Raw genomic sequence first — 13,025 nt, 5'->3', positions numbered from 1 at the left:
ACACTACTCAAAAACTTAAAATGTCAAGTGAGATTAAAGATATAATTTATATTGTTCTCTACTAAGCCGGACCAGAAAAACACATTCAAAACCCAGAAATTAACATGGTTAAACTTACATTAGCGTTATTGTTTTTCCTAACAAGCAACAATAGTCAATAAAATCACCATGAGTAAATAGCCCTGCTACTGGGACACTGATAAATCCAAGCTAAACCTGGTGCGCCTCAACTGAGGTAAAAAGATTGAACCTAGGAAATGCACCTCAACTTCATATCCCTAAGGTTCATCCTTATTCCCCTAGGCTAAACCTGGTGGGGCGTAATCGAGCGTCTGTGTCCTGTAAGGTTCAACAACATGGTCCAGTGTAGGCATTTAGGCATCTGAAAATGTTTATCATTCTTAAAGGCAATGATACAAATCTAAAAAGAAAAGGTGTCCCGACGACAACCTGTGGAGATTGAAACAATAATAGAGTGGAGATATTATATGAATAGAATAGTCCTGATTTCATTAAAAGAAAACTATACAGAAATAAGGGAGAGAATCTTGTAGTAGCTGGTAGCCTAGCTTTTCTCCCATAAAGGAAAAGACAAAAAAAAAAAAAAAATTTTAATTTTATCCTTAAATTCTTCTTTCTTTTTCTCTCCCTCATGGCCAGATTTCTCATGGCCGACCATCCACACAACTTCTAAACACTCTCTTATAAGAAAACAAATTTACATTATCCTCCCAGAAGAATAGAAGAAAAGAACAAGAAACAAGTGGTTGCTGATCTTTCTTTATTCCTCTCTCTTTTTCTTTCCCATGTGAATATCAACATTGCTGCTTTCCTTCTCTTCTTTTCAACTCCTTCGTACAACGACATCAATTTATTTCCCTGAAAATAACATTTATGAAAGAATGTCATAAAAACCTGATGATTTTTCTACTGTCATTGTAAAGTAATATTCATAACAGCATGGAGACTATTGAAAGTAGATAATCATAACTTGGTGAGAGGAATGAGTTACCATTGGATCTTTTGCAATGGAGTACTGCCTCATAAATAGAGCTCTCAGAATCACAAGACCTTCGCCAGCAATCATCGACAGAATAAGCTACACTGATTCTCGGAGATGTTTCTGCTGAATATACCCTGTTCTTCATTACCTGAACTTTAGAATCAATATTTTCAGCTCTTGAACTTGACCTGTGGCCTCGAATTCTTCGATACAATGGCCTTAGAAAATCCAAGTATTTCTGAACTATTTGCTTTGACATTCTCCTGCACCTTCTTAATGAAGAACAACGTTGAGGTTTACAAGCTGAAACCACATTTTTTGGTGCATGAGAAGAGGTAGGGAGGGCTGAGGTTGAGTCTGAGACATCATAAGCCTTCATCTTTAACGGATCGACAAAGAGAGGCATGACATGGCCATCGGAGAAGAGCTCATCAGCATGGACGAGAGTAAGAGGAGATTGTGAAATGGGGAAGTCAAATTTGAAATCCTGAGAATTTCTGAAGAATCTTTTTGAAGGTGGCATTCTTGGGTCCATCTCAATGAAGGAAGCTTCATCTGATGCATCTAGTGAGGCCCTGAGAGAATTGTCTAGGCTTTCCAAAGATGGCTTCAGATTAACTAACCAACTGTATGAGAAGCTTTCAATAGAAAGAGGCTGTGAAGTTTCCATTGGTGTTACTCTATGACAAGATATGCAGGAGAAGAGAGCAGATAATATTGCTAGAAATATTACGGGGAAAGAGAGGTACTGTAGGTGTATTAGCAAAGGTCCTCTGCCTATAGAATATATCTCAAGGCACGTATATATATACCACAATATATATCCTCTTTATAACAATCGGGTATGTGGCTGTCTGACAAGAAACCATGAATATTAATTATTGAAATAAAGAAAAGGGGAAAGGAAACAGAAATGTGTGCCCCACAGGCACCCATTATGCAGAACTGTTTGCATCACTCCTTTACCCCAGTTTCTCTTTATTCATATTTTCTTTGAACTTCAAAGAGAAGATGGATTCCCATTACAAATTTCCTTTGTTCATTATTTGGTTAGTAGTTGTCACAAGCCAATAGTACAGATGTGGTCCATTGGGATGAGCTAGTCATATCGGAACTTGATCCTAAAAAGGACTAGTAAAAAGTTGTTAAGGTCTGTTGAAGCATCCAAAGCAACATCAATTATGCCATCCAAAAGTTCAAACCATCATGGTTATGTTTTTAGATAGTTCAAACTAAATTCGAGAGGCCTAACAGTAAGTTTTAATTTTTAGTTTAAATTTCTTAGCAATGAATCCAAGCTATTAGGTAAGGCTTCGTAGAATAATTTATGTCATATTTTATAACAAATTAACTGAACCTTTGTTGATTTTGTAGTTCAAAACCAAAGAGACCTAGCAACAAACTAGAAAGGAAGTTGTAAAGTTGAATAATACCTGACTTAAAATTAAAACAATACATGAGACTGTTTCATGCATATACTTCAGCTAACTAAAAAGAGCCATCTAGAATCCTAATGCATAAGGCATGAGGAAAAAAAAAGAATGTTTTACTTTAAACATGTTTCTAACAAGTAATTGGTAGGCAATTAGACTTTTTAAGAAGCAGGTTCATGAACACTCTCTATTGTTTATCCAAGCTGCTCCTAAAGCTAGAGCATAAAGGAAGTGTAATCATTCATATGCTTTGAATGTTTCTCACAAACTTACTTTCTATACTTCCTTTGTAAACAGAGTCAATATTGCTTAGCCTGCTTTAGTTTTGTCATTTTCCTCAACTGATCCATTATTCTGATTCTCATACACAAGGCTCATATAATAAAGCAAGTCATTGATTATAAGAATCTATTGATATATGCTTGCTAGCTCTGCTCTCAACTCTTTGTTGCGTTACAAATGTGAGTAGGCCTTGAGAATCTATGCCCCTAAGCTCCAAATTGATGAGTTTCCCCGACCTTATCAATTCGAAAAAGAGCAATGTCAACAGCATTATGAACCAGGAAAACTGGCCGTTTGAAATTACTGAGAAGGATCAAGTGCATTTAAAATCATGGGTTCTGATAAATTTCCATAATCTGCAGATGCATGTGAGATAAAAATGTGTTGACAATATATGCTCATAAGAAAGGTTGTGATATTCCCACAAATCTTGCTCCTGTTGGAGGAAAAAAGAAACAGAAGATTAAGATTTTGAAAAGATTTACCAATACAGTACAGACAACTATGACTAGCAGTGTCCCCTCTCCTCTCATTGACAACGATGCCAGAAAAAAAATATAATGAGACACTGGACATTAACTCTAAGTTCAGTGCATAAAATACACTAAATTAAATGATATCAACACAACACATCATACGTAGCAATGTTTTTGTCCTCGAGTCAGTTGAACAAGATGCATTTGGGAAGAGAATTGGGTGAGGAAGTAAATATCACCAAGTTTTTCTTGGTGTAGAAATTTCAGCCTTTTTCATCCACTAACATTCCGAATGGTAATGACTTCGAATCTTTCTCAAAGAAACTTAAATGCTTGAGAAAGTAGTGTCATTATCACTCAAAACCATAACTTGCAGTAGTGTCATTATCACTCAAAACCATAACTAATTTTTATTTACGAACAATCTTATAAAAACAAGGATAACAGACAAGGGTCCCCTTTGGCTGTCGGAGAATGAAATGGACAACGACCAAGGACTGTGGGACAAAAGCCAAATATAGAAAGTGACTTGAAATCAATCGGTCCCCCCTACGACATCCTCTCCAAGGCATTAAGCAATTACTAGATAGACCATCCAAAACATTCAAAAAACGAGCAGTTAAATCTCAAACAGAACATACACCACATGCTCGAGGATCATAACCTGTCTGTTGATCTCTAAGGAAGAGCAAGCATCAATATATAACACGTTGAAAGGACAATTACCACAGTAGGATTAAGAAAAATTAAGAACATGAGAATGGAAACAAGGTAAAGTTGGACTTACAGAGAGTTACTTACCATACCACACTCCTTCCCGGCCTAAATTTTCCTCAGGGCTATAATTAGCTTTAAAACATTGTCTCGATCGAGACATCGATGCCCACGATATTGTAATAGGGAGCGCGAACACATGAGAATGAGAAACACATACAGAATTTTGTTTCTGCAAACAAAAAGCATTTAGGGAAAAATCAAGTTGTACACGTTGTGCACAAAACACTAGAATTAATAAATTATCTCATGTATCTTGAATCAGCAGAAGAGGCACATTGTTATAAACAAATGCTCACATCAGAAATGACTTTTAGGTTTTTTTTTAAAAAAAAATTATATTTGTTGAGGATGCCAATTCCTAACTTTCCAAAGCACATGGGAACCTAAAACCAGCACAATCATTGTACTAATGGGATAGGCAATGGTGACTTAAGCTTGATTAGGAATAATTTTGCGCAAGCGAGATGTCATTTCATTATATCTAAGAAGAGCATTCCATCGAAAGCACCAATCTATAAGGACATTGTCACAAGCTTTATCTTTCTTTCTGTACCCCGCTATGTGAGCTAATTATTGCAGAAACACCCAAGATACAAAACTATTTCATCATATATTTGCTTCGTTGGATGTTCATGCAGACTGGACAAGTCCAAATAAGTTAACGCACAGGCTTTAGGCCAGTGAAACAGGAGGCATGAACTGTTCTTTTTTGCCTTTCCGGGATGATTAACTGAATCAATTCTTCCAGAAACTGCCCCTATCTCCAAATGGGGTGGTTATTGCGTCTTAGAACTGAAAGATGTTGACCAAATTGGAGAAATATTTTAAGGTGAAAGTTAACCTTTGGATTTCTGAAGATTTTGCAGTGCCACAGAAACTGCAATGCTGCAGGAAGTAAAAGGAAAAGCAGGATCCTGCACATGAATCTATCCAGGTTCACTGTCGACTGGAAAGGTTAAGCAGCCTGGTTTCAGTTACTTGGAAACTTCACTTTCTTGACTTTTTCACGCTTACTGCTTACCAATACAGCCTCTGTTAACTCCATGGAGTTGGCCTAGCGGAAAAGAGCTTGGACTTGGCAGTGTTCTCCTGTCCAAGATCCCAGCCTCTGTTAACTCCATTAGTTGACCTAGCAGAGAAGAGCTGGGACTTGGCACAGTGCTCTGTTCAAGATTTTATATTCGATTATTACTAGGTGCAAAGAATTTCATGGAACCATCAGACTTGGGCCCATGAATTAATCGCGCGGGAAATTCCTTGCAAAGGGCCTCTACACTTCCGGGATTAGTACGACCAGGCCCGGATATCTGGTGCTAATAAAAAAAAAATATATACATCCTCTGCCTCAGTGCTTCAAGCTTTTTTATTTCAAAAAAAAAAAAGTTCGAACTCGAAAGCCCTTAAATAACAATGACATTATTAACTAATAAAAGCTATAAGATAGTGAAAAAATACTGATATAGCTAAAGATTTATAGATTGAAATAGTGTATTAAAATTTTTATCATTCCCAAAAAAAAATCCTTCATAGGCTTTGATCTTAGGAATTTGATGATGATTTCACAGGATTCATTGGCTATTATGAAAATAATTAAAGACAAGTCAGCTTTTTTATTTTTTTTACAGTAAAATATCCTTAAAAGCAAAACTCAGTCACCTAGCTTCTGGCTTCACATATGATCCAATTACCGAATAGTGTTCCGGTTTGGATTGCACCGACATCTTTTTTCTAAGTTTGGCCATCTCTTTATCCTTCCAATTTCAATTCTTAAATTCATCAATCAATCCTTTCATTTATGTGATAGGCCTGCATTTAAAATAAACATTTACCATAAATTGAAAGTATCTTATATTATTAGATATATTATTATAAAACATGCTTTAATTAAGAAGTTATTGATACTTGAAGTGCAAAATGATGATATAAAACCTTGATAAAAATACACTTTTAAGTACTAATCAAAATTATAAAGAAACAAACCTTAAGCTAAATATAAATAATGTATCTCTTGTATGTGTTTGAAATGATAGATGAGAGGATTTAACATATAAATGTATAGGAAATCAACTAAATATTGTGGTTTGGTGGTGTGTGAAAATTAATGAGATTGAACAAATGAAACAAATAGAAGAATAGAACATAAAATATTTTCTTACCAAGGGTTGAACATAGATAAGAAGAAAAAAATGATTAAATTGTGTATGAATAGACTAATTCGACTTGTATGTTTTGTTAGTGTTGAAATAATTATGCTTGAAAATGTTAGCTAGAACAAATTATAAATGAGATAGAATGGACGTAAATACTTAGTTAATATATTTTGTTCTAAGTTTTGTAAGTTGATAAGAGAAATAAAATAATATATGGAGTTAAATGTATAATGAAAAATATTAATGGTTATCAAAATGGATTTAAAGGAAATTGTAAAGCATTGTGTTTTATGAAATATGCATAATTTTTTGAAAGTAGAAGTATGAACTTTCACGTGTTGAAATTTATAGGAACAATAGAGGTTTTGAAATGTTTATAAATGATAAAAATCTTATTTATCAATTTATTTGACCAATCTAACTAGTAGTTTGCCAAGATAGGAACATAACTCATCAAACAATGTGTAGGTGTTATAATTATTTAACTTCTTTATTGACCATTAAGAATATGTTGTATTATGTGTTTAAGTAATGAAGATGGCTTATTTAAATGGAAATTTTTATTTTTTAATCAAAAGACTTGTACGTGTTAACTAGTTTCATACAACCAATTACTTTTATGGTACTGCTTAACTTTTCAAAAAAAATATGTTTGAGTTTTATAGGTAAAAAAACTTGGAAAGTTTATAATATTTTCTTATACTAATGATTATTAGACCAATTCCTTTTTAAAAGTTTTACAAACATGAAAGAGATTTGTTTTTAATTTTTATAATTAATAGTCTCAATATTTTTTGACCTAAGATTTATAATAATAATACGATACATACATACACATATGAGAAAGAAAAGGTATGTGTGTGAGTTTTATAAGTGAGAAATTTGGAGATGCATAAAAGAAAATATAGGGAGGGGAGAGTGGCTCCATCTTTTTTAAGCCTTGTGTCCAATCAATTCTTAAATATTAATTGCATCCAATTTATTTATTAAAGGTTTTGTATTTCTCTTTGGTTTTTTAGTTAGACTTCTCCATACAAACTAACAATATTATACCATGTAAGTTAAACTTTATATATTCAAAATACCTTTAATCTTAAACTTGTTAAAATAAATAAATTTAATTATTTTTTATCAGAATTCATCATGCGCGACATTTATAGAAAAGTAATTATTATAACTTGATTGTTAATTTCATAATAAAAGTTTTAGTATTTTTAACAAGATTTATTTTTTCGATCAATCAAGAAAATAACCAGTTATACTTTAATTTTTAAGTTTAATACTCGCATTTTATTAAACAGTTAACGTGAAAGTATAACTTCTAAATGTAACCAACTTTGATATCATATTAAAATGAGTTTAAAATAAAAAGTATTTTGTTTTATAAAAAATTAACTTCATCACATGCAAATCATATGTCATGATTTGATTAGTTTTGATGAGAGAAATCTAACAAAAAGATAGATTGGAAATATATGAACTTTTTAAGGATAAATTGAATGGAATTAAAGTTTAGGAATATATTGGTAACAACCCTTTAAATAGAAGAGCATATTGAGCCATTTTTCCTAAAAACATATACAAAAACTTAGTTCAACTTGCACTTATATTTTAGAATGATAAATCCCTAAAAGGTTAATTTCTCTCAATATATCATTCTCTAATTTATCCTTCTTTTACAATGATAAAAACATCCTTTATTTAAGAAACTCAAACTTTTCTTAATTTATTTTTTTAAAAAATAATTTTTATGTGGTTTCAAAACTTATTTTTCTCTTATGATTATTTTTTGTAATAGATTTGATTGAGTTAGGTTAAATTGGATTTTAGTTTCTTATGTAAGAGTCCAAAAACTTATCCAACTTTCATTTTGGTGTAAACATGACTTTTATATTTTTCTAACATATTTAGTATATAAAAAAACTTTTACATGCATTTTAATTGATTAAATATAAAACAATAACAGGAAAAAAGTAAAATTAAATTATGAATAAAAAGCATGCCAATAAACCAATGCATTTTTTATTGGAGCAATGTTTAAGAGTATAATATTGATTATTTTTTAAATTATTTTTTTTACTTAGTAAAGTATTAAAATAATATTTTTTTATTTATTAAATTTTTTTTTGATATCTGTATATTAAAAAAATGAAAAATACTAAAAAATTAATTTAATTTTTATTTTAAAAATTTAAAAACAAATAAAAAAAGCAGGCTGAAATCAAACATTCCGAAATCTGGTGTGGAATGTGCTTGGTCCACAGCCTGGTTCTCGGGCCAGGACATGGGCCGTATAAACTTCGAGGGGGAAAATAAAAGAGAAGAGGCAGCAGGAGCGGGAGCGGAAGGAAGAGAGAAGAGCAAACCAAAAGAAAAGAAAAGAAAAGAAAAGAATGGGATCGTCAACGGCCATTAGAGAATTGCAGCGAGATCTTGAAAACAAAGCGAATGATCTTAGCAAACTCCAAAAAGGCAATAAAATAAAATAAAATCCCTACCTCACCAATCTTGCTGTATTGATTCCAAAACCCTAGCTAACTTTGTTTATTACAGATATTGCGAAGAATCATCAAGTCAGGAAAAAGTACACTATCCAGCTTGGAGAGAATGAGCTTGTCCTCAAGGTAGGTCTATTTTTTTTTATTTTTGGGGGAGGGGGTTTATCTGATTTGGGTTTTTATTCATGTATAGGAGTTGGACTTGTTGAAAGAAGGTGCAAATGTTTACAAATTGATTGGTCCCGTACTTGTGAAGCAAGACTTGGCTGAGGCTAATGCTAATGTGCGCAAAAGAATCGAATACATCTCTGCTGAATTGTATGTTTTTTTCCCCTTCTATATTCTTCCTTTTTTCGTGGGCTGTTCTTTCTTATTTACTAATAATTTAATTTTTTTAATCACATCTGGATCGAGTTTTGTGCCTATTGTGTTTTGTTTATTCTGTAACGAGTGCTAAATTACCATCAGTAAATGTGGTCGCAAGCTTGTACCGACATAACTCTTTGAGCTGTCATATGTTGGACCGATCCAGTGTTCTTTTCCTGTTATTTCTTGAATACGGAAATGCCTATTCAACGGACAATGTCTATATGCTGCTGTTTAAATTTTATGAGCTTTGCTTAGGCCTCTTTTAGAAGGGAGATTTGCGGAAACTAACAACAACTAGAAATAAAGTATGAAGATTTCTAACTTGCAGAAGATTTTGTTTTAAACCCCTGATCTTTTGTATTGCTTTTGCTTGTACAATGGGTAAAACTGAATATTGGAAACAAATCTAATAAGAAACTTTTCACAATATAGGAAGCGACTTGATGGAACTCTTCAAGATTTGGAAGAGAAGCAAAACAGCAAGAAAGATGCGGTTTGTGGCTTTCCTTTCTTTTGCTTAATCCAGTTTATTATTGAAGTGCCTTGTCATATGCCTCTCAATATGGCACTTGCCGTTCATGCTCTCTTTCTTATTTGTCACTGTTTATATAGTTAAAGTTCACCTGTGGCAGCCAAATTTTTGAAATCTGATACCGGTTTATTTGTTAAAAGTTAAAAACACGGGTCTTCTATTGTTCTTGGTTATGAGCATTTCAGTGACTTGTTTTGACTGCCTCGCTTTGCTGCTCTCTCTCTCTCTCTCTCTCTCTCTCTCTCTCTCTCTCTCTCTCTCTCTCTCTCTCTCTCTCTCTCTCTCTCTCTCTCTCTCTCTCTCTCTCTCTCTCTCTCTCTCTCTCTCTCTCTCTCTCTCTCTCTCTCTCTCTCTCTCTCTCTCTCTCTCTCTCTCTTTGTTCATCAACATTTTCTGCCCATGGCTTCTTTCTAATTTCTTGTAAGATGCTGTTGTGACTACATTTTTCCACTTCATGTTTTGATATCTCCTCTGATCAATCTCTTTCTGTCTCAGCAGGTAATGCACTTTCCAAGTTTGCAAAAGCTTCTGCATCTAGTTTAGTCTCAGGCCAAAACTTTTACTTTAAAATCTTTGGTTAATTCGGTGGTTCAATCTCTGTGTTGTTGATTGCCTGCTTCAATTTGTTCTTTGGTTGCTCTTCCAGGATAACCTTTCTGTCTTTTAATGGTTGATTTTCTTGCTGTCTGCATCAAATTATCCAGCTTGGTGTGCGGCTTGTTAGGTGTTTATTTGTGTTCTGTGCTGTCTGGTTCTCGTAGAATTCTCTGCATTTTATTTTAGATGCCTCCTTTCTGGTTTCTTGAACCTCTCCCTTTCTAGTCATAATTTTATCTTGAGGTGTTGTTTTTTGTGATTTAGGCCTGCAGTGCTTGTCATTCTCATCTTGGTGTGTTCTGATTTTCTAGCTAGAGCTTTTGGATTTCTCCTGGCAGCTACTATCTAGCTGTCAGGAGGATTGATTTACGCTGCTGTTTGTGCTATTTGTATTTAGATTTGATCATCATTGTAGTGTCATGTTTATTGCCTTCTTTGTGGAGTTGTAATAAGCTTGTAGTTCTCGGTGCCTTGACAGCCATTTTCTTATTTCAACTTCCAATTTTCTTTGATCGCTGATAAAAAGGCCTTTGCTATTATTGTTTCGTTTCTGGATAGTTCTTGGGAGCTGACTTTGGGGGTTTGTGTGGACTTCTTATGACATGGTGCTGCTATGCTTTGTAACCTTTAAAGTTTTGGGTACTCTGTTTCTGGAGGACCTTTTCTGGGCTCTTTTTTCGCTCTTAATTATGTCTTTTCTCCAAGCTTGCTCACCTAGAGCTTGCTTGGTGTTTTTATAATATGATCTGTCTTTTAGAAAAAAAATGTTCATGTTATTCTTTTTCCATGTACATTCATTTTCACTGTCATCATCAACAACCACCTTCACAAATATTATGCCTATCATCTTGCAGTTACTTTTTCAGTAATTGTACGAGGGGTGATGCCTGCATTTTGCTATTTGTATTCCTGATTTTGGCTTGGGGGAATGTTGTTAAGTGGTGGTAAAGATCAGTTGGTTAGGGTATATTAGCTTGCATGCTTTTTCTTTAAAGAATTTAAATAATCAAATAGGATGTAGATTCATGGTTCAAGAGGATAGAGAAGTGGAGAGTGAAAGATAGAATCTCAGTCCCGGTTTATAAACTTCCTCTGTGCTGTCATGTAGACTTCACCATTGTATATTGCACCATGACTTTTGGTTTCAAAATTAGAGCATTATCCATTGCAGATCATATATATCAATGACCATTTACATTTTTGATGATTTTGATGTCTTGCAGATCTTCAAGTTACAACAGAGGATCCAATCATTCCAGGCTGGCAAAGCCAAGGCATAGAAATGCCATCTTAGGTGTGTTCACTTTGTCGGTTGTGACATTTTTTTAGAGGATTTAATGTGTATGCTTTCGTGCTAGAGGTCTTTCTCAACCTTTCACTACTCTCTGTAATCACTATGATATGTTTTAAGTTTGTGTGCCAGAAATATTGTTTTCTTTATAGAACTACTTTGATCATTTCTTGAAAGCTACAACACCTTAGGTTGTGTTTCGTTTTTAGATTGAAGGGGGTCAAATTTTTACCCCCTTTAATCTTGTTTGCTAATTCTTTAGGAAAGGGTATAGTCAAAGAGGTTTAACATGGTATGAGGTATACAAATTGGAAGGAATTGTTAAGAGGTAAGATTCAAGGATGGAGTGTGAAAGAATGTTTGATAGGAGTTTGTAAAAATTATGGGTATTACTGGATTCCATTATATATAAAATTAAAAAATTAAGTAATATAAATTTGTGGTCCTAAATGTAACAATTAGTGTTAGATAAAAACAAAATGACTGTTCAAAAATTTTAACCCTTGAAAATAGTCGAAAAGTAGTAAGTTGTACATCTTGTTTTTTCAAATTCAACTACAGCTTTCATTTTTCATCTTTCTTACATGCCCAACAACAAATAAATCCCATCATTATGTATTATTTATTTATTTCTAATTTCAATATTAATTTAAAAATTATTGGATCCCACAATTGCAAGTAATTTTATACACACCTTCCAGCCATTCTATTTTTCTAAAAAGTGGAATAATGAACCTGAATTCCATCTCTATTTAAATCTGGGCCTGTGCTGGAAATTCCGGCCTAAAGATCGATTGGTGGCTGGTGGTACATAAATATTCAAATATAAACTGCTGGAGTCTCCTCCTTTTGCCTTTCTTCTTCTTCTTCTTCTTTACCAAGCTAGGTTATCCTTGCTCATTTCTAGGCATTTTATTCAGTCACCATGCACCACACTTTTCTATGTAGAGTTTTCGGCACTGCAATAACCTCCAAGCATTTTTCAGTTATCGGGATTGAGCAACACATTAGGTTGTCCTTGCTCATTTCTAGGCATTTTATTCAGTCACCATGCACCACACTTTTCTATGTAGAGTTTTCGGCACTGCAATAACCTCCAAGCATTTTTCAGTTATCGGGATTGAGCAACACATTCTAGACATCACATTTTCTATGGAAAGTATTGCCACATTTCTACACCAATGATTGTGCAATCACCATCTTCTTCACCGAGCATAACAAGCACCATAATCTTAAATGGTATGACTCCTCCGCATGCACTAAGGTACTTGCAACATACTTGCAACATTACTCTTTAGAGATAAAAGAGTAAACATATGTAAACTCTTTAGAGATAAAAGACTCTTTAGTAAACACATGTAATCAAGGTTTATAAATATTTTGGTCACAAGATAAGAAGAAAATAATCATCAAGCACCTAACAATTCCAAGCACTTTAACAATTTCAAGAACCATAAATAATCATATAAGTTCATAGGCATGTACAACATGCAGATACACACCCTATAATTTCATTATTATTTTTTATTGTATATTATTTTATTCTCATATATTTATTAACTTCAATATTAAAGTGTTTTATTTTCTTACAAAGAACTTGTTTTGTGGAAACCATTA

The 13,025-nt window shown here is 33.4% G+C and overlaps 2 protein-coding genes across 2 annotated transcripts; one reads left to right on the top strand and one right to left on the bottom strand.

The window, feature by feature from the left end:
* Window positions 1-526: 526 nt before the first annotated feature.
* LOC105110352 (probable membrane-associated kinase regulator 6) lies at window positions 527-1,857 on the bottom strand. The gene is made up of 2 exons (XM_011005367.1): window positions 1,013-1,857; window positions 527-879 (listed from the first exon to the last, which is right to left on the bottom strand). The coding sequence occupies exons 1-2, from the start codon at window positions 1,671-1,673 to the stop codon at window positions 872-874; spliced, it is 669 nt and encodes a 222-aa protein (XP_011003669.1). The 5' UTR covers window positions 1,674-1,857; the 3' UTR covers window positions 527-871.
* Window positions 1,858-8,434: 6,577 nt separating this feature from the next.
* Window positions 8,435-11,588, top strand: PFD6 (prefoldin 6). The gene is made up of 5 exons (XM_011005366.1): window positions 8,435-8,593; window positions 8,675-8,745; window positions 8,813-8,937; window positions 9,421-9,481; window positions 11,341-11,588. The coding sequence occupies exons 1-5, from the start codon at window positions 8,515-8,517 to the stop codon at window positions 11,395-11,397; spliced, it is 393 nt and encodes a 130-aa protein (XP_011003668.1). The 5' UTR covers window positions 8,435-8,514; the 3' UTR covers window positions 11,398-11,588.
* Window positions 11,589-13,025: the final 1,437 nt, after the last annotated feature.

The sequence above is a fragment of the Populus euphratica genome, unplaced genomic scaffold, assembly GCF_000495115.2.
Source record: "Populus euphratica unplaced genomic scaffold, PopEup_1.0 scaffold249.1, whole genome shotgun sequence".
NCBI lineage: Eukaryota > Viridiplantae > Streptophyta > Magnoliopsida > Malpighiales > Salicaceae > Populus > Populus euphratica.
Note: the sequence above shows the minus strand (reverse complement) of the source record. Positions and strands in the feature narration are given on the sequence as shown.

Excerpts from the sequence above, each read along its gene's own strand:
- LOC105110352 (XM_011005367.1), bottom strand. The coding sequence starts at position 1,673 with ATGGAAACTTCACAGCCTCTTTCTATTGAAAGCTTCTCATACAGTTGG.
- PFD6 (XM_011005366.1), top strand. The coding sequence starts at position 8,515 with ATGGGATCGTCAACGGCCATTAGAGAATTGCAGCGAGATCTTGAAAAC. Across the intron at positions 8,746-8,812 it reads AGAATGAGCTTGTCCTCAAG|GAGTTGGACTTGTTGAAAGA; the intron begins GTAGGTCTATTT and ends ATTCATGTATAG. Across the intron at positions 9,482-11,340 it reads AAAACAGCAAGAAAGATGCG|ATCTTCAAGTTACAACAGAG; the intron begins GTTTGTGGCTTT and ends GATGTCTTGCAG.